Genomic DNA, 21,525 nt, shown 5'->3' on the forward strand with positions numbered 1-21,525 from the left:
CCCGGGGGAGCTCCTCATGGAAGCGACCCCCGTGTCCCCCAACAGGTACACTTGCCTGGGTCCCGTCGTCCTTGGCTCGCTTGATGTTCTGGCGCCCATCCACCCAGTAGATGAACTTGTCCAGTGGGTCATAGTCGATGGCCTTGACGTTCCTCAGCCCATGCAGGGGCAGGATGAGGTCTGGGCTGTGCTGGTCATCAGGGATCATGCGGCTGATGGCACATTTCTGGCTGAACAGCAAGAAGGTGGTGGGCGCTAGAATGGGCAAAGAGACGAGGGGGCTGCGCGTCAGCGTCTGAAGCCGAAGATGGGGTCGGCAGGGAGGGACGGCATTCCGCTTTCTCCTAAGAGGCAGATCTGCATATGTACCTACTAGATGCACTGGGGAAAACAGGAAGGACGTACAGCTACTTCCTGGGGGTGGACTACAGCGGATTCTACTTTCCACGTTATGTGTGTCTCTGCTATTTCAACATTTCGTAAGTGCGTCAACTATTTTGAAATAGATAGCATTTTTAAATTATCAAGACTTAAGACGGAAGGAGGGTAAATGGTAGTAAAAACCAAACTCCCAACCATAACTGTACTTAATGCTCAGATAACCGTATCATTTGCCGTATGCCCGCATGTGCTCACGTGAACTGCTGAAACTGTATGAAGTGAACTTGACACGGGAGGGGACACTTTACGGGGGCGTCAGTGAGCCAAACTGCCTGGGTGCAGAAAGCGCACTGCTAAGAACGTGTAGGAGGCGATGGTTAGAGCCACTGTTGGGTGATTCGAAACTAAGTCACGGCCCCAGGTCTGCCAGCCACAGGGGCAGACTCGAGTTACAGGCATCCCCACCGGTGGGTGACTGCACCTTTGCGTTGACCCTTCAAGGTGATGGCCCTCAGGGGACGGGGACCACAGGACCAAAGGGATCCCAAGAGTAGGGAGGCCCAGGCTGGGTCGAGGACCTGCTGCTTCATCAAGACACAAATACATGGGCCAAGCCCTCAGCTGAGTCAGTCCATAGGAGGATCTTTGGATGTAAAATCCACTCACAGGGGAGAGCACTCACTCACAGAGCCAGGCCTAGGCCTCCAGGTAACGTGCGGCTTACGCAGTGTACAGCCTACTCAACCATCCGTGAACACCGAGGCACCTCCGGACAAGAGGCTCCTTTGTGCCTCCGTCCCCAGAGCCAGCCTGATCGACATGGGGGAGGGGCAGGGCACGGCGGGGCACTTACGGCTGCAGTTGCGGCTGCTGGGGTCCAGGGTGTAGTGGGAAGCACAGCCACAGCGGTGGCCGCCCGGGATGGCGAGGCAAAGCTGCCCACACTGCCCGTTGCTGTGCATGCAATCGTTGAGGCCGTCCTGGCGGGAGGAGTGGAACACCAGAATGTCCATCACAAAGTCCACATGGCCCTGGATGAGGGTGCGGTTCCGGCCACTGGTCTTGTCGGCCCTCTCGATGCTGTGCAGGGTCCAGTCAGTCCAGTAGATGTAATCGCTGTACTGCGTCAGGCCAAAGGGGTGCGGGAGGTCGTCAGCAATCACGACGCGCTCCTGACCTGCGTGGACACACATGGGCACGGCGTCAGCGATGCACGGCCGGGCCACAGCGCGGGGCTGACTGGTTCGAAGCTGCCTGGCAACCTGCGTCAGAGTCAAAGTGTTCCAGCGCTTTGGAAACCAAGCAGGGCCGACTGCAGCTGGAGGCCACCTACCCTGTGACCAGGCAAGTCCCCTCCTACACCGCAATGGAGATGCACGTGCTGTCCACTCCAATGACATAGACTAAAACGTGCACAGAGCCACAGCCGGGAAACAACCCAGATGTCCACCAGTAGTAGAGTGGACGGGGGCGCCTGGGTGGCTCTCAGTCAGTGAAGCGTCTGCCTTCAGCTCAGGTCACCATCCTGGAGTCCTGGGATCGAGGTCCGTGTTGGGCTCTGCGCTCAGCGGGGAGTCCGCCTGAGATTCTCTCTCTCCCTCTGCCCCTCCCCAAGCTCGAGGGTGTGCATTCTCTCTCAAATAAATCTTTAAAAAAAATTTTTTTTAAAAATCAATTAAAAGGGGGGCCCAGCTGGCTTAGTCCATGGAGCATGCAACTCTTGATGGTCGTGAGTTTAAGCCCCATACTGGGAGTAGAGATTATTAAAAATCTTAAAATAAAAAAAAAAATTAATGAAAAACTTTGAGACTAGGAAGAAATACGCCAACATGTCAATATTAATTAACATGGGGTGGTGAATATTATGAATAATTACTTTTTCTTCCTGTGTTTCTGTGTTTTCAGAAATGTCCTACGTTGATTAGTTTACCATCAGAAACAAGCCCGTCATTACATAAAGACGTTCCCCAAGTGCGTCCATCAAACACATACTCGAGCTCACACGCCCGGGGCCCCGCGCCAGGAGCAGGCTCCCAACAACCATCCTCGGTGAGAAGTGCTTTCACTCAGTTCTGCTCACGGCAGCTGCCTGAGGAACGCGCCATCAGTGTCAGGGAACCGAGACCCAGGAAGGTTAAGGAACGTGGCTGAGGTCACACGGTAAGAGGCCGGGCCAGGACCGCACCCCAACAGTGAGGCCCCCGGTGCATAAATGTTTGTGGCATTAAATGGAAAGCAAGCTAGAGCACAGTGACAGCCAGGCCCATGGCACGTGGCCACCCTCGGTCTCCAGGGCCGTGGAAGTTTCGGGGCTCGTGCTGATTTCCGCCCCTGTGCCTCTTCCCTCCAGGGCAGTCAGTGAGCTTAATGATTTCAGGCAACCACCGCTGTTCAGGGATGGGTTCCTCATCAGGCACCAGCCTCTCGTAATTCACTGTGGGGCTGGCGGGGCTGTCTCAAAGACACGTTCAAACCTTGCCATTGGCCTCAGAAACCTGGACAGGAAGCGTGCGGGGCAGGTGCAACCCGCCCTGAGCAGAAACCAGGACGCCAGGGTTCCAGCCCTGGCTCTGCTCATACGATACCTGCGACAAGCCATTCAGCTGGCCTATGCCTCTGTTTTCTTACCTGTAAAATGGGCACAACCACACCCATCACGGCGGGACAACAGCGGTGATCAGAAAATCAAATTCTCTCCATCGCCTGGGGCAGCCTATCACCCGGTTACCCCCGAGAGCTAACATAACCACTCCCTTCCAGCAGTACAGAGTCTAGATTTGCATGTCCTGCCCCCACTGGTGGGTGACTTGGAACGAGGTATTTTTCTTTTTTTTTTTTTTTTACCTAGTCCCAGGATGTTGGTGTGGCCTATGAGTGGATCCGAGAATAATGCCCAGCACACAGTAGGTGCCTGGGGTCAGATGGAGATGAAGTGTGTTAGCCCTGGAATCTGGGCAGCACTCTGCGACCTTAGGGAAATCCTGTGACCTCCCTGGGCCTCAGTTTCCCCATCAATGAAAACCTACACCATGTTAGAGTCCCGGCACAGGGCCTAGCCCCGGCTCTTAGTAGGTGTGCAGCAAACAACTGTCCCCAGGGCCTCTGTCGACATGCCTACAGCAATGCACTGGGGTGGAAAGGGACAACCCCCAGAAGAAGACACAGCTGGATGAGCAGCCAGGGCTGCGTCCATACCTCCTGTGGGGCTTAAGGGCTCGCCGGCCAGCGGGAACGGTGCAGTAGGGGCCGGGAGGTAGCCGGCGCCCCAGCCCAGGGATGCCCCCGCCCAGCAGGACCCCTCCTGGCCCTCACCCAGCATGTCGGACGACTCGATCATGTTGGTGTCCAGGTCGGTCCAGTAGAGACGCTGGTCGGCGTAGTCAATGGTGAGGTCGTTGGCCCGACCCACCTTGTCCACCAGCGTCATGCAGTTGGTCCCGTCCATGAAGGCCCGCACGATCCTGGGTTTCCCACCCCACTCAGTCCAGTAGATGTAGCTGGAAGACACAGGGAGGGCAGAGCGGGCTCAGGTGCGTCCGCCCTCACTGCAGGGCAGGGGGACACGACCACCGCCATCTCCTCGGCGTGGCCCGTTCCACCCTGGGAGCCCCCCACAACCCTAACATCCCTCCAGGGGCTGTCACGTGCTGCCTCCTGAATTCCCACAACAGTTCACCTGCAGGGTGAGGGCAAACACATCCGTTTACAGACCCAGACCGGTGGCACAGAGGGGGTGACCTCGTAATAGAACTCCAGGTGGGATACTTTTGTCAGAGACGAATGCTAATTAAGCTGGACGGGACGCCAGGGTGACAGGGGAAGTCAGGATGAATGTGGGCGAATCAGGACACACGGTCCCCTTACTCAAAAGGGGCAGAAGACAAGAATCCGAGGCCAGCAGGCACTACGGGGCCAGGATCCAAACTTGGCTTTCCTGCTTCCAAAGGGTCCTCCTCCCTTCTTCTTCAGCAGCTCCACAGAAGGAACCCCTGTTCCAGAACCGTGTGCGTCTTACTTGCCCTTCGGCTAAAACCGGGCCTTTCTGCTCTGCCGTCCTGCAATCTTTCCTTCTCTGACAGTGTGCGACAGGCAGCGTTCGGGGTACGCCGTACCCATCACTGATGCACTGGGGGCGAGCACTGGGTCCGCACCACAGAAAACTCTGGTGCAGAGGGAGACTCAACCCTGGTCCCTCTGGCCCCCGTGCCCAGGGCAGGGCCCCCAGGCTCCTGACAGGTAAAAGCAAGTGCCTTGCAAGGCAGGTGGAACCCTGCCTGGGAAGCCTGCAAGGAGCCCTTTCTGAGTGCGCTGGACTCCAAGGCCCTAAAAGCCAGCAACACGGGGCAAGGGAAGGAGCCTAGCTCTGCTCTCCCTGCTTACCTGTCCCTCAGTAAGTCACTCAGCTTCTCTGAGGCTCAGTTTCCACATCTGCAACATCAGGGACAGAGACACTTGTCCCATGGAGGCTCCCCGGATGCTGCACTGAGCTCGGGGCAAAGTGCCCAGTGCAGCATCCAATAGAGCAGCCACCCTTCCTTCCTTCTGCTCTGGGCCTCAGTTTCCCCTCTGTGAAATAAACTAGATACCTCCAGGGTCCTGCCCACCCCAGCCACCTCAAAGCTAGTGGCGGTCAGGACTGCTCTAATGAGAAGGCCAGCTGGACAGCCAACCCCCTCGGCCTACAGTCGTCACACACGGGCTGATGTACGGAAGTGGGAGGGGGGCGGGGACACGTGAGACGAACAGGAACGGCTCTTACCCTTTGGTGGGGTCCAGGGCCAGGGACCTTGGGTTGTCCAGGTCCCTCCACACGAGGACCTGCCGGAACTGTCCATCCAACCGGGCCACTTCGATCCTGTTGGTACCAGTGTCTGCCCAATAGAGGTTCTTGCCCACCCAGTCGACGGCCATGCCTTCCGGGTAGTCGAGGCCAAACTCGATCACGTGCTCCACGGAGCTCCCGTTCATGAAGGCTCGGCTGATGGTCTGGGAACGGGGAGGAGGCAAGGGCCACGGTTAGGAACCAGCCTTTCTGCAGACCTCTAACCATGAGATAGATGCTTGGCCACCCGGAGCAACTACTGACCACATCTGGTGCCCAATCGCCCACATACAAAGGTTTTTCAATAAATGCTTGAAATGTAGCAAAATACGTTTTTAGGGGAAAAAAAGACTTGATAATATTTAAGTTTTTATATTTCTATATGCATATCACATACAGATCAGTCCTTTCATTCGGTAATCTTTGTCATGAAGTTTTATTAGGGACTAATAAAAATGCAAAAGGTGAGGAGCTATGGAAACGACACAGAAGCGCTCACGACCATGGTATCGTTTACAGCGGGGAAACGGGAAGCCACTAGAACATTTAAAAGAAGCGAACGGTTACATAAAATACGGAGTATCTGTGCAGTGGGCTACTTGACTCACCTAAAGAATTGTGTGAAAGAGTTCCTAACAGCATAATCAATTACCTCTCATAATGTCAAGTAAAAAAACCAGGATACAGAACCCTCTACAGCACCTGATAGGGACCATGAGCAACACTGGGGCATGGGGAACTGCCCTGAAACGTCAGCTGGTGGGGGGGATAGAAGTGATTTTCATTTTTATTTTATTTTTATTTTCTTCTTTATACTTTTCTGTCTCCTGCCCTCTTTCGCCAGTGAGCTCCCAGGACTTAGAATCAGAAAAATCTCCAAGAGATGTGTAACACCATCGGCAGAATACGAGATAAATGAGTACGCTACTTCGGTTGTCCGGTACTTCAGACCAGGGGCAAGCAAACTTTCCCCTAAAGGGGTGGATGGTAAATATTTAGGCTCCAAGGGCCACACAGATCTGATGTCACTACACAATCGAGCAGCGCAGGCGCAGACAACCCAGAGACAAATGGGCATCGCTGTGTTCCAATAAAACTTTATTTACACAACCAGGAGGCCAGCCCGCGAGCCAGTTTGCCAAATCCTGCTTTACGAGAAGAAAAGGCCCTTCTGCGTACTCCTGCATATTCACATCGTGCGCAAAGACAGCATTTGCTAAGCAGGTGGCCACTGCTGAGGGAGCAAATCCAAAGACGGTGTCAATTTTACAACAAAACGCTTCCCAGACCCACAAAGCCCACCCGTGTGTCTAGTGGATGTGCTGGTTATAATCATTCGTGATAATTTATTAAAATAGTCACTCATACTTTATTGTCATAGATCACGTTACCATAAATATTACGGCTCCTTTTTTTTTTTTCTTTAGTTCAATGCGGGGCTTGAACTCATGACCCCGAGATCATGAGCTGAGCTGAGACTGAGTCGGACGCCTGACTGACTGAGCCACCTGGGCGCCCCTGAATATTACAGCTCTTCTAAGTCTTAATAGACTATAAAAGCCTTCGAGGTGGCGCCGTGACAGGCGAGGCGTCCACAGCGAAGCTGCGTGCGTGGGACACCCCACAGACCGTACCTTCAGGCTGACGTCTGTCCAGTAGATGTGATTGTTGGACACATCGAAGTCCAGCGCGGAGGCCTCCTTGACGCCCGTCAGCGGGATGGCCACGTCATTGTTGTTGGTCTCCAGGGAGATCCTGTGGATGGCGGCCCTGCTGGTGAACACCAGGAAGGCCTCGGGGACGATACAGGTCTTCATGTCGCTCAGCAGCTCCAGGCCGATGGGGCAGCCGCACTTGGTCGCGTGAGGCGTGAAGAAGCACAGGTGGCTGCACCCCCCATTCCTGTCCGCACACGGGTTGGTTCCTGGAAGCAAGCACGGCAGCTCTAACCCTCGGCAGCCCAGCAGGGGCAGGTGGGCATGGCTCCACCGTCCCACGGGGCTCTGCCCCAGCCAGACAGCACACGGGGACGCCGGGTGGGGAGGACGGAAACCGAGGTCCTCCCCAGCTGCAAGGGACAGCAACAATGGCAACATGGCTGGCTCTGCGCCCGGGGTGACCCAGTGCCTAGAAACTCAGTCCGTCCGCCCAGCAGCCTGGGGGGCGGGAGCCGTCCCCACCGCTGTTCGCCAGTCGCGGAAAGTGATGCCCAGGGAGGCTGGTGAAGGTGACAAAGGCAGGAAGTGGCACGGCTGTACGAATGGGCCGTGATGGGACAAGTCTCACACACACACCCCGGGCCCGGACTCCAGGCCTGCTGACTGGACCGACCGCCCAGATGGCACCTCCCAGGATCCAACGCCTCACAAACCCAGACTCGCCCAGGACCGCCAAGGGGGTCTCTTCTGCATTAAAGCAGAGTACTCAGGGTGTTCATTTATTGGTGGCCAGCCTGTTAATCTCCCTTACCTCCCGAGGCGCTGTTAAAAGTGACTTTAATGTAGTGTTAAGTATTTCAGCTAAAAAAAGAACCCTGTTCCCCAGCTCTCTCAGGAAGTCCTGAGATGAGAGAGATGAACCCAATTTCTCAACCTGAAAGCACACCTGACAGACACATCTTTTTTAGGAACTGTTGGGTTTTTTGTTTTTTTAAACCATCACTCACAGACGGGCCTCACCGTCCACAGCAGATATTCAGCGTGTTCTAAAAGGCGACTGGGAAACGAAGCTTATCGGTCCCATCCCTCTTCGTCAGGAACCCAGGTGGCTGGGCGGTAAGACCCATCCCGGGGACACAGAAGGCCCAGTTGCTCTCAGGCCCCCCCGCCCCACGGCCTCACCTCCAGGCCTTTGCACAGCTGCCCCTCTGCCTGGCCAAACTGGCCCCCACCTGCCCCCTAAATTCCAAGCTCAAGTGACCTCCCGTGTGTGTTAAAGCCAGGCATCCCTAGCATCATCCCAGGTTTAGCCACTGCCTGGCGTAGCATGAAGGAGTGTCTCAGCCACTAGACAGAGAGACCGGGAGCTACCTGAGGGCAAGCACTGGATCCTCTTTGCCCATTCATCCATTCATTCCTTCATCCAGCAAAGTTCTGTTGAGCACCTCCGATGTGAGGTGCTGTAGTAGGTGCAGAGGCCCCCGCTGGGAACAGAGCCCCAGCCCACATGGAGCCCACAGCCCCGCCCCCACCACACCTGGACGCTACTCTCTCCCGTGTAGCCTAACGACCCGCATTTGGAATCCTTCTCATAAAGAGACAAATCACGTTAAGTGAGCTTTTTGCAGATCCTGGCTTTCAGATAAAAGGTGTGTGTTTGGGGCGCCTGGGTGGCTCAGTCAGTTAAGGATCTGACCTCAGCTCAGGGTCCTGGGATCAAGCCCCACATCAGGCTCTGTGCTCGGCAGGGGATATGCCTGTCCTTCTCCCTCGTCCTCTGCCCCTCCCTCCCCTCATGCTGTCTCTCTCTCAAACAAATAAATAAAATCTTAAAAAAGAAAAGAAAAAGTATGTATTTGAAGGTCCAGCCCGGCCACGCTGGACAACGATCACAGCCCACCCCAGTGAGGAGGTGGGGGCAGACCTGGAGTGAGTCCCAAGCTCAGCCACATCAGCAACGCGGCTGTGCGGCCGTCCTTCCTCCCATGCAAGTGGGGCAATACGGTCATCAGTGTATGGGGTTGCTCCGGGCGCTGAGGCACGTAGCCAGAGCCTGGTATCGGAGCCCGCCCCTGGTCTGAGACCCACACCTCGGTACTGCAGGCAGATCAGCCACAGGAAGGGAGAGGACAGCCGTCCGCCTCGCCTGGCCCTTTCAGCGCAGTGTCCCACCTGTCCTTCACCAGATCTCACCATATCCTGTCCTGCCCCTCCCCAGGGTGCGCGCCCGGGGACTGAAGGGCAGCCACGAGCCCCCTGCTTCTTCCTGGCACCAGCAGGCTTGGCTCGCTGGCGGCTGGAGGCTGAACAGACTCACCGGCAACCTTGGCCACGTTCACGGCCTTGAGCCCCATCAGGTCGGGCAGCTGGTCGATGATGACGTCCCGGCTGGCCTTGACCTTGTGCACGCGCTCGATGCTGCGCCGTTGCCAGTCGGTCCAGTAGATGAAGTCCCCCAGCAGCGTGAACCCGAAAATGTGTGGGAGCTTGTCCTCCAGGAGCGTCCGCCTCTTTGTCCCGTCGACGTTGATCACCTGCAGGATGGCAGACACAGGTATGAACCGGCCTCGGGCCTGAGCTGCCGGAAATGAGCCAAGGTCAACGCCTGGGATGCTCAGCTCTGTCTGCACCCCGCGAGGCCGTGATACGAAGCCAGGTGCCGTGGCTCCCTGGCAGAGCTGGACGAATGACCTTTTCAGTGGTGGGGCTGGCTCAGGGCTCTCCCCACAGCCCCCCCTACCTGGGTACAGACACTGTGCTGTAAGGGCCAGGCGAGGCGGACGGCTGTCCTCTCCCTTCCTGTGGCTGATCTGCCTGCAGTACCGAGGTGTGGGTCTCAGACCAGGGGCGGGCTCTGATAGCAACATGTGCCTGCACACAGCACCAGCAGGCGTCAACTCACACGCTTGACGCAGACTTGAGTTTCCAGAGGCTGGATTACTAAGACGCCGTGGGCCCTGGGCAAGACGTCGCACCGGTCTCTGGACTGATGTCTTGCTTGGTCAGGCCCAGATGAACTCCGAGGGCACTTCTGGCCCTAAGTCTGAGCCCGTAACTCTCAGACATCTTCCACCCCCCCCGCCAGCCCCACCAGGCCATTTACTCTGAGATACAAAAGCTAGCTTTTTCTTGAAGAATCGGTGCTGATTAAAAGCATTAACCACAAAAGCCACAAAGGAGAAAACTGCTGTCAGACATAAAAACGCCCACGATTCCGATGACAGATGATCCTGTAGCAGCTTCTGTTGAAAGGCAGACTCGATAAAACACAACATCAAGATTCTCCGGCTCTCAGGCCAGGATGAAAGAGACATGACAAGTCCCAACAGACCTCCTGCAGCCAGATGACACTTCCAGCTCCGCAGAAAAGCGACAAACCCTCTGTTTTGCAGGCGGTGAGAACAGAAGACAGATCAAATTCAGGCTGAACAGAAGAGACTTGGGTCGTCTGCTGTCGGACAGCACAGGACAAAACAGCCAGGTCGCCGGGAGGAGCCGGCAGCTCTGGGCTGGGCCCAGCAAGCCCCTGCGCCCCGTGGACCTATTTCTCCACCTGTCACTGAGGGGAGCAGCTGACGTCATCCAGGCAACTTAACCAAAGACAGAACAACGCCTGGACCCCCAGTCTGAGGCAATTCAGGCAGAAGTGGGAGGCTGCGGCCCAGGTATGGATCCTGGAAGCAGCTCCCCGCGGGGCGTTCCAACACGCTGCCCAGGTGAGAACGTGGGGTTGGGGGGTGCCCTTGTACCGAGAGCTGGGGAGCTGCCAACCTCACCTGGAGGGAGGAGCTCGGGTTGCACCGATTTCTGTCCTCATCCCTGGGCACCACTCCTGGCCCCACTGGTTAGCAGTAAATGGCAGGTAATGGACTAACTCTTCCAAATGGTTTGGGCGCCGGCCCTCAGAGAACGCTCTGCACAAAACTTGCCCCTGGGAGGGGTCTCATCCTGGGCTCATGGCCCAGGAGGTGAGGTTGGGAGAGGAGAAAGAGTATCTCCAGGAACCCATCCCGTCAGGGGCAGGGCTCAAGCAAGGCCCTGGGGACCCTTGCTCCTTCCTCAGCTCGGGATAACGGGGGCCGCGCCAGGGGTGGTCCGCACACACACTACATTGACACTACAAAGAAAATCATCCACATCTAGAAAAAAAGACTCAGCTTCAATGCACCAACATGTCAATACCGCCTCTGTAAGAGATTTTCCTCTTCCTTAGGTATTTCCATATTTTCTCAGTTTTCTTTAATAACTGAACTCCAGACATAAATAAATACACATTCTATTGAACTGAGGCAAGGAAGTACCTTTTTCCTGGCTCAAGAACAATGAAAACGAGCCCACGGAGGACATGGGGCCAACAGGCTGGCAGCCCTTCCTCTCTCTCTCTCCGCCTCTGCCCCCTCCTGCCCCGACCTCGAACGCAGGATCCCATCCCCTTCCAGAAGCCGCTCCCTCACCCCGATCACCTCCCACACCAATCAAGAGAACCCAAGAAGCACCTCGCAGGCTCTCCATCAAGACTCTAACACTTGAGAAAAATACACGAGCCCAAAGTGGTTTTCTGTGGCAGCTTTCTGCACACAGTGAGCAAATCCAGCCCATCCATAAAAGTAACTACTGGACCGGGCCTTTCCCCAGGCCTGGAGCACCCGTGGGGCCTGTCTACAGGGAGCAACACACATTTCAACATCCCAGCTTTCCTAGAGAGGAGCCGAGGGTAAGGAGACGAGACACAGGGCACGGGTCCACCGGATTCCTGCGAGGGTAATGCGTCCAAACAGGATTCAGGAATAATGGAATCGAATTTGCAACCCAAGAATGTTGGGAGTCAGGGGAGAGTATGGGAGACAGATTTTCCAGGTCAGGAGCTGGCAAACTTTTCCTGCAGAGGATCATAAACATTTCCAGCTTTGCGGCCATATGGTCTTGGTAATGCAAGAGCAACCACAGAGAGCGTGAGTGAGTGAGCGAGGCTGTGCGCCTACAGAACATCGTTTGTGCAAGGAACAAAAATAACTTCGTAGACGCTGAAATTTGAATTTGGTGTCATTTTCACACGTCATGGAATATTATTTTTCTTTCAATTTTTTTTCCGCTATCATTTAAAAGTGTAAAAACCAGTCTCTGTTTGGAAGTGGGACAAACAGGCAATCAGGCCCACGGGCTGTAGATTCTCACCCCTGCTCTAGAATTGAGCGCCTGCACCCTCGATTTTCAGGAAAGGAAACTGGACGTCTCTCCGAGGAGTTATGTCAAAAATGATCACGCCAGATGCCAAAGGTGCCTGGGGCCAGCCTTGCTCTCTCTGACCTTTGGCTTCCGTCCTCCTGCGCTGGGCCAACTCCGCGCTCCGTGCCCGGGTCTGGGATAGGGGAGGGGGCAGCAGAGAGGGGGGACAAGCGGAGCAGACACCCGCAGATCCCAGCTGCGCTCGGAGGGGCAGCACCCATGGGGGTCTGCGGGGAGGACCCACAAAATGGTGGGCCCCAGAAAGTCACCATGACAAGAGATAGGAGCCCAAGACCAACCCTTTGAAAGCACACATTTCAAGGGAAAAGACTTCTGTTTTCTTTTTTTTTTTTTTTAAAGATTTTATTTATTTATTTGACAGAGAGACACAGCGAGAGAGGGAACACAAGCAGGGGGAGTGGGAGAGGGAGAAGCAGGCTTCCTGCCGAGCAGGGAGCCCGATGCGGGGCTCGATCCCAGGACCCTGGGATCATGACCTGAGCTGAAGGCAGACGCTTAACGACTGAGCCACCCAGGCGCCCCAAGACTTCTGTTTTCTGATGGAATAATTATCACAGTCAGACATAACCTCCCAAATTAAAACTGCCCTGGTTATTTTGTTCCAGGTAATAAAAAAGATCTTAAACACACACTTGCGTGCACATATGCATGGCTCAGCTGCCCGGAAGCCCCATGCTCTAACTTCTTCCCCGGGGGACACACGGCCACCAGGCCTTGCAACCAGCCCTCTTGTGCTGAGTATTTATTCTGGTTGGACCGGAAGTCCCTCCACTGACCCAGTACGTGTCAGGAGCAGGGAGACAGATATAGGTGTGACCTCTGGGACTTATCCTCAGCCTGCCCGCCAGCCTGCCCCACCGGATCTGAGAGCTGACCCGGGATGGCAGGTATCACTGTCCTGGCCGGGATGAGAGAGCAGGGGGCCTCAGAGAGCCCAGATGATCCGGAGCCCCCAGCAAGTCCAGGGCGAGCCACACGCAGGTGACACCTCCTGTGGCAGAGATGGGCTGAAGCGCCTGGGTTGGCCTGCAAGACCTCTGCTTGTTCCATCCTCGAGTCCAAGCAGCCGAGGGAAACAGCCAAGGATGAAGCTTCACAAAGGCAACTCAAGCCTCCAAAGGGGCAAGACCAGTCCCTGCTTCTATTCAGTAATGGCTAAAACCACCCTCCACGAACATGCGTCCGGAGCGTGTGCCCGGCTATTTAAGCGCTTTGCCCGTCAACGCTGCTAAGGGCACCAGAACAGAAAGCAACAGAAGCTGCACAAATAAGTCAGCGAAGGCAGGGGCTTCTGAACAGGCACGGTTAGAAAAGCAGCCGACGCACCGTCCGGGGAGCCAGGATGTCACCCCACCCCCGCGCCCCATCCCCTCTCCTCAGTGGCCCTCTAGAGCACCGACCACCTCCGACGCGCTGCACCTGTCCTGTTACCCCCCATGTCTATCTCCCCTCTAGAACATCCGCCCCATCAGGGCACGGTCTGTCCCTCGCTGCTCTTCCAGCATGAGGCAGTGTCCGTGGATGCCGTGGAATGAACAGGTGCTCACCGAGGGGTGTGGAGGGGGCTGGGGGGACGTGACGGCTCTGTTCAGGGACCCGCTGAGCAGCCGTGGGAAAGGGCCAAGTGAGAGCCACAGAGGGAGTGTGGGAGGGAACAGTGGAGGGGCGTGGGAGCAGACACCTCAATACAGACCCGGTGTGTCCTGAGTCCCCACCCACCATCAGCATGGAGACCCCGACGCAAGCCGGACCCGAGAGACCTCCCGTCTGCTTGGGGAGACAAGGCCCACGCACAAACAAGTGAGGTGGGGACGATAATGACGCCGATGACCCGGCGGCTGAGCCAGAGCATGAGCACCCGACCGGTTTCAAAGGGGTTGCGGCTTCCAGCGGGAGAGGCGGCCTCAGCTGGGAAAGGGGATGTCAGCACTTTGCAAAAGGCGAGTCGTCCGCATGCATGAGACCATGGCATGTGGCAGGAGGTAACTCTGGGCTTCCGAGGGGGGAGCCGGGGGCAGCTGGGCACGTGGGCTTGGAGGGTACTCGGAATAGAAGGAGCTGCCTCGGGGCGGGGGGTGCCCATGCTGGGCTGTCACGAGCCTGGTGTCTGCCAAGCAGCAGGGACAGAGGCAGAAAGGGCCTGGCGTCTGCCCAGAGCAGAGAGAGAAGTGCAGGGCCCCGGCGGCCACTGGTTAGAGAGAGCTGAGGGAGAAGGGAGTCCTAGTTGCTTTTATGAATCCGGCTGACCCTTGTGACATGAGACCTAAGACCCGCAGCAGGTCAGAGGAGGAGGGGAGGTGCTCTCAGGGTGGGGAGCCCAGCAGGGCAGGGAGGGAGAGGGAGGGAGAAAAATGCACAAGCAAATGGTGGGCCGTAGGAACGCTGGAGGCCTGGTCCTGAGGGCGCAGCTGGGGTCATGGGAAGGGCTGGATACAAGAACTAAGGGTACTGATGGGGCAGGAGCCTCCAACCCAAGGGCTCTAGACCCAGGAAGACAGGTAAGGAGGCATCCCAGGCAATTCCTTGCCCAGGAGGGTAGAAAATGCAGCAGAGGCAGCTATGGGGACACACAGGGGAACTGGGGGCTGTGTCCACGGACTTCAGCCCCCACCCATCCCACGGGGCTCTAGCCTGCGGGTGTTGGGGCAGTCGGGGGCGCCTCCCAGAGTGAGCCTGGAAGGACCAGCCTGAGCCCACCCCCACCGCGAGGCACCCCGCGACCCCCAGCTGTCACGACAGCAGCTAGCTGGCCAGCTGAGGGGCTGCCCCAGGGGCTGGTCCGAGCCTGATGTCCAGGACAGCTGTCACAGACAAGGCCAGCAGGAGGCCCACCTGCAGGGCAGCCCAGACTCGCCCGCGACTCAGCCTGGTCCGTAAGTCGCATCTATGTGTCGCTAATGCCATCCAGATGAATCCCTGTTTTATCAGTCCAGCCTTTCCAGACCTTTGTTCTCCTCCCAGTTCATCAAGGGATTAGCCGCAGCTGCCCTATAAAGTCCCTCCCGGGGGCCTGGTGGGCGGAACACAGGAGCCCGATTACCTCTTCAAAGGGGCAGCCAGTTTATCACCGTCTAAAGTTCCTTTCTTCCAGCGCCTTCCCTCTGCATTCAGAGCCAGGCCATGCGCACAACCAGGCCGCACGGAATCCGTTCTCCCCATCAAAGGCAACTGCGTGAGGCAGGCCCGAGGCCAGCGCTCAGGCTCCTTAGCATCTGGCCTGGCCGTTCCATTGTCACTGGGCATAATTTCTGGGAAACATTACCACCGCTAGAAGCATGTCCTGTTGCTTCCCTAGCCTGGTTTATACCTCCCCTGACCATCCCTCCCACCTGGAAACCGGAAAGTAAACACAGCCCCTGGCCCTCAGCAGTTCCCCCAGAAGCCCTCAGAATCCTCTGTGACCTCCAGCAGGGGCTTCTGCACTAAGCTGGTGGCCCAATCCAAAGCTTGGTCCTGAGGGGCGTACCAGAGGAACAGCTGTTGGGCAGACGTACCAAGGTGGCCCCGGGCACCTGGAACATAGCCGGCACTCACCAGGTGCTCGGCAGCAAACCCGGGACCCCCGAGCGAGGGTCAAGAGGCCACAGCAGGAACGTGGAGGCAAGGCCCCTAGCACACTCGGGCCACCTCCAAGATGTTCACCCCTGTGTCTGGGGTATTCCCCACTGAAAAGAATGCGAGAGCCCGAGACGCCAGCACGACTCGAAGGCACCTGTGACTCGCCTGGGGCGTCTCCCACCAGGGGGAGGAGACATGCTGAGTTTACACGGAGGATGGTCTCCACACCTATGCACGTCAGCAGCCCCCACCCCGGAGCAGGGGCGGAGGGGGCGTCCGGCACAAAACCCACAGCCAGAGTCAGCCCCCGATGTGTGGGAGGCGGCTGCGACAGTCTCTGATGGGGTCGGCATTCCCAAAGTGTGTGCCACCAGAGCCATGGCGGAGAAAGAAAGGGACCCTCGATCATGAAGTTGGAGAACACCTACGTGCCTACATTTCCCAAGTCTGCTTGATCAAAGATTCCCAAATCCTTCTAATTCTGTAGCCTCTCTCTTCGCACTTTCTGGTGATTAGCTCCAAGCAGGTTACACGCTTGCAGTGCACACTCCTGGTTTGGGGTGCGCGTTCCCTTACTCCGGGCCCTCCCTCACCCTCACGCTACCATGACAGACTGTCTTCAGTCCCTCCATTGGTTACCCTTAAAACTGTGCTCCTACCTCTCCCCAGCCTCCCGCCTCCTAACTTCTGTCCCTTCTACTTAGCGGTAACCACAGAGGATGACGTTTAGATTCTGTCGGGAAGCCTGACACTGTCTTAGGGCTTTGTCTGTGAATTGATTCTAAAGGTGGAAAACCAAAAAACCACCCACTTGCCACATGACCTTGAGCAAGGTACCGTCCCCCTGGGCCTCAGTTTCTCATCCACACATGGGGACCATGCCACATACCTCCAAATACTCTTGTGGGACAAACACACGAAAGGTGCTCAACATCACCCATCATCAGGAAAATGCAAATCAAACCCAGGAGACACCACAGCGCACCCACCAGGATGGCTACAATCATGATAAAGGACACAGAACGTTACAGTGGCTGAGGCTGTGCTGAGAGCAGAACACACGTACGCTCTTGCGAGAGCGTGCGGAATGGCGCAGGCCGTGGACCAGTCTGACGGTTCCTCAGTAAATCACACATAAAATTCCTACACGACCCAGCAATTCCGCTCCTTGGTATGTACCCAAGAGAATGGACAACAGGCGCCCAAACAAAAACTTGCACACGGTGCCCTTCACAGAGTTGCTCAGCAGCCGAAAGGGGGAATGTCCATCAACAGATGGGTGGATGATGTGTGGTCCATCCATACGACCAATGTTACTCTGCCATAAAAATGAAACACAGACAGGTGCCACCGTGTGGATGAATCCCGAAAACATCATGCTGAGCGAAGCAGCCAGGCATGAAAGGCCACGTACCACATGACTGCACTCACGTGGAATGTCCCGGAACAGCCAACCCCACAGGGACAGACAGGAGCTCCGCAGGTGCCGGGAGCTGGGAGGGGAGACCGGGACTGGCTGCTTGATGGGCAGGGGGTCCTGGGTGATGCAAACATTCTGGAACTAGGTAGTGGTGATGGTTGCTGTAGTTCAGCACTGTGAGAGTATGAGGGGCCGCTGAAAGGCACACTTTCATTGTAAAAATGGCCATTGTGATCATGTGTGTTTTACCACAGTAGACGACCCCAGCACCCTGCCGTGGGAGTACACGGAGCCATGCCCGTTCCGTGTCCGGCAGTGTCAGCTAGACACACGCATCCCCAGCTCCCCAGCCCGTTCCCAGGGGTGGGCAGGGTCCATGGAGATGAAGCCTCCTCAGCAGACCCCGCTGGAAACAAGGGTCTTGGCTTCAGGCTCAGAGGCTCCAGAGAAACTCCCTTTAGCATGTGATTTCTCATTAAGATTTTGTATTCTGAGGGACGCCTGGGTGGCTCGGTCGATTAAGAGGCCGACTCTTGATTTGGGCTCAGGTCATGATCTCAGGGTCATGAGATCAAGCCCCGCATCAGCCTCTGTGCTCAGCAGGGAGTCTGCTTGGGATTCTCTCTCTCCCCTCCCCCTCCCTCCGCCCCATCCCCCACCCCTGCGCATGCTCTCTCTTCCCCTCTCTCTCAAATAAATTTAAAAACAAAGATTTTGTATTTTGAAATAGTTTAAGACACACAAGAAGTCACTCAAGGAGCTCCCGTGTGCCCTTCGCCCAGCTTCCCCATGACAGCATCTTACACAACCACGATATATCCTATGACGGCATTTACTCGGCCACACATCTCCTTAAGGGCCCAGAAATGTATCATAATAAACTATTTTTTCAAGGATCCTATTTGTCCAAATAGCATAGCACAAGGGCGCCTGGGTGGCTCAGTCGGTTAAGCGTCCGACTTGATTTTGGCTCAGGTCATGATCTCAGCGTCGTGAGATCGAGCCCCAGGTCGGGCTCTGTGCTCAGTGTGGAGCCTGCTTGGGATTCTCTCTCTCCCTCTCCCTCTGACTCTCCTGCCACCACCCTGCTCGCACATGCACCGCACATGTGTTCTCTCTCTAAAAAAAATAAATAAAATCTTTAAAAAAAAAAAAAAAACAGAGCATAGGCAACCGTCCGATGCCTGCCTGGTACACGTGATGGGCTCCAGGGCGACCAGGCCTGGCTTCTGCCTAAAACTCAGGGCTCCAGGCCTGCCGGGCTGTGGCAGGCAGCACAACCTATATTAAACAGCTCCAGGAACCAACGCCCACCGGTGGGGATGACTCACCTCAATTTTGTCCGTCTTGGCGTCTCCCCAGTACAGCTTTCCCTCCTGCAGGTCCAGGGCCAAGCCGTTGGGCCAACCGAGGGACGTGTTCACCAGGATGTGCCGCTCCTGCCCATCCAGGTTGGCGCACTCGATTTTGGGGTTTTCCCCCCAGTCTGTCCAGTACATGAGGCTGGAGAAGAAGCACATGTCCTTGACGCTGTCTGTCTCGTCCCTGCTGCACCCCCAGGGCTGAGGACCACGCCCTCCCCATCCGGCGGGAGGTGCTCAGGCATTGCCAGCTCACTGCACAGGTGAGCACCAAGCCCCCCACGCAGGACCAGGGGCTCCACGGGAAATGGGGGTGCCCACAGTGCGGGCTTCATGACATGGGGTCCTGGGACTCGAAGGGGGCTGGTGGGCCTCCCCTCCCATCCTGCAGGTGGGCAGACAGCAGACGCCCCGCTGAGAGGCCCGTGGGCTGGAGGGGCCGAGCGCCAGGGAGGAGGCCGAGGTCGAGGGGAACCTTCTCCAAGCAGCCGAAGGGCTCCCGTGTGCAAAGCGCAGGCTCCACGGGCAGACAGGCCAAGAGGCCCAGCTCTCCCAGCAGGCACCACGAACGGGTCACCGCAGGTTCCGAGCCTCAGCCGCGGGGAAATGAGACAAGCACCTCACACCCCAGGGGTGCGCCGTGGATGGCAGCCCCTGCAGTGACCACAGTCACTGTTGCCACAGCTCTGCTGGTCCCCACGAGGCACAGCTCCCAGGTCTCCCTCCTGCCCTCCCAGCTCCCCATCCAGGCTGTCTCCAGGACACCGCCCACATCCTGCACGGAGGGCCGGAGGCTTCCCCTGCAGCCCCGGCTCCACCTGCCAAGAGCTCCAACTGTTCCTCCTTCCTCCTCCCAGTTTCCTGTTGTTGGTCGTGAGCCCCCAGGGAGGGCGCTCCTACCCTCCCCTGAGCTGCGGAGGTTCTCAGAAAGGCTCCTGCGTCGACTGACAAGCTGTTTTCACAGAATCCTAAAATGGAAAGTTGGAGCCACACTGCTGGGTCCAATCCCAATCTCCTGGCTGTGTGACCTTAGGCAAGTCCCTTAACCTCTCTGGGCTTCAGCTTCCTCTACTGTACAACTGCACCCACCTCCCGAGGAGAGAGGAGGAGGCAAAGATTCACCATGTGTAACGTTTAGAAGAGGCCCGGCCTGTACGTAGTAAGTACGTACCGTGATCAGTCTAGAAATCACCCTGGTGGACCATTCCATTTTGCAGGTGAGAAGGGTGAGGCCCATGGAAAGAAATGACTCATCCGAGCTCTCCAGGCCCTGTATACGTGTACGTGACAGCCTGTGTCAGAGCTTCTCAAAGTCTGGTCCCTGGACCAGCAGCAGCATCACCAGGAAGCTTGTGAGAAATTCAGGTTCTCAGACCCCACCCGAGACCTCCTGAATCGAAACTCTGGGAAGAGGGCCCAGCCACCCGTGTTTTAACAAGCCCTCCTCTGGGGGATTCTGATGCTGGAGAAAGTTCCAGAACCACTAGTCTCTCTCACCTCCGGGTGGTCTGGCTTGCAGCCCCCGCCAGGTGGGAGGTCCGTCCACCCCCAACCTTACCCCATCACAGGGTGCAGCACGATGGCCCGGGGCTCGTCCAGGTCCTCGGACACTAGGATCTTGCGGGAGGTACCATTGAGACGGGTCACCTCGATGCGGTCGGTGCCCGTGTCCGTCCAATAGAGGTTACGGGCCACCCAGTCGACCGCAATGCCGTCGGGGTCATTGATCTCGGTGTTGACCAGCGTCTGTGCCCCTGACCCGTCCAGGTACGCCCTGCGGATGGCCCGCACCTCGTCGTCCGTCCAGTAGACGTAGCCCTCCAGCGGGTCGTAGTCGATGGCGATGGCGTGACGGATGTTGTCAACTTGCAGCACGATGTCGGTGAAGTCCGGCGTGTCCAGCGAGATCCTCCGCAGGTCCGTCCGCCGGGCCAGCAGCAGCACCTCCTCGGCCCCTGTGGATGTACACGCGGTGGGGTCAGAGGCCTGCAGCAGGACAGCAGACCCGGCCTGTGCTGGGCATGGCAGGGAGGCGCTCAGCCAGCCCCCGGGGTCAGAGCTTCCTCGAGACAACCGGTGACTTTAGGTAACACTGGCCGAGACCCTCCTACGCAGTCACTGGCTCACCCTGGTGAGGGCTCTTTGAGGCCAGCACTAGTTGGATCATCATCTTATAGATGAGATCACATAGGCACAGAGAGGTCAAGCAACCAGCTGAAAGCCACAGAGCCACCTGACTTCCACCACTGTGGAAGAGCTGCTTCACACTCAGTCCCCCTTGCCCCCTGAAAGCCCCTCTCCCGGCCACAAACCAGTTCCAAATGCAAGTCCCACATAGGCACTGGGCTCCAGACTGCCATTGTCAAAGACATACTTCTCAAAACCCCACTGGACCCCACTTCTACTTGCTCACCCTTCATGGCTCAGCTCAGATGCCACTTCTTCCCTGTGGCCCTACCTCTGCCCCGCTCACCCCCCAAGGCAGCTTCATGTCACCTAGCCGCACACATCATCACACGGTCTGACTCCTTCCCACCTGGCTATCTTACTGACAAGGGTGAGCACCTAGGGGGCAAGTGTCCCAGTCTTCCTCTGCCACCCCAGCAGTATTAATACTTTGACTCTGTCCTGGACCCTCCCTGCTGCGATTTGTCAGAACTTCCAGGCAAATAGCACATGGAGCCTCATGTGCTCCCCAACCCTGGCCTGGATGCCTCGAGGCTGCGGGGGCCAGGATGTGATCCCTCCCCCAGAGTTGGGTCCTTGTCCACTCATTCATTCTGGCCCCTTCTGGTCTCAAGGACCCACAGAACCAAGATTAGGTCCAGAGACTGCTTCTGGAACTTTGGGGCCAATTGCCTGGTCTGACTGGAAAGGCCCAGAATGGGGAAGGACTCATCTCAAGTTATGCAGCAACGCAGGACAGGGACAGGGACGGAGCCAGCTGGGCACATCCATCAAACTCAGGCCCCCAGGCCCAGCCTCTGCAGCCAGCTGCCTGGTCAAGCTACAGCTCTCAAACAGCAGACTCTCTCCTGCACCCGGTGCCAACTTCTTGCCACCATGGCAGAGCCCTCA

General features: G+C 56.9%; 1 protein-coding gene across 1 annotated transcript in view; it reads right to left on the reverse strand.

Annotated features, from left to right (window-relative positions):
- Positions 1–21,525, reverse strand: part of LRP5 (LDL receptor related protein 5) — an 88,838-nt gene that overhangs the window by 21,932 nt on the left and 45,381 nt on the right. Inside the window, exons 7-14 of the mRNA XM_021685276.2 lie at positions 20,006–20,402; positions 18,418–18,589; positions 9,179–9,395; positions 6,838–7,127; positions 5,141–5,367; positions 3,694–3,878; positions 1,235–1,558; positions 56–255 (exon numbers count right to left, since the gene is read on the reverse strand). Coding sequence (XP_021540951.2) covers positions 56–255; positions 1,235–1,558; positions 3,694–3,878; positions 5,141–5,367; positions 6,838–7,127; positions 9,179–9,395; positions 18,418–18,589; positions 20,006–20,402 — 2,012 coding nt within the window. The remainder of the gene's footprint in view (positions 1–55; positions 256–1,234; positions 1,559–3,693; positions 3,879–5,140; positions 5,368–6,837; positions 7,128–9,178; positions 9,396–18,417; positions 18,590–20,005; positions 20,403–21,525) is intronic.

This window comes from Neomonachus schauinslandi, chromosome 11 (assembly GCF_002201575.2).
Source record: "Neomonachus schauinslandi chromosome 11, ASM220157v2, whole genome shotgun sequence".
NCBI lineage: Eukaryota > Metazoa > Chordata > Mammalia > Carnivora > Phocidae > Neomonachus > Neomonachus schauinslandi.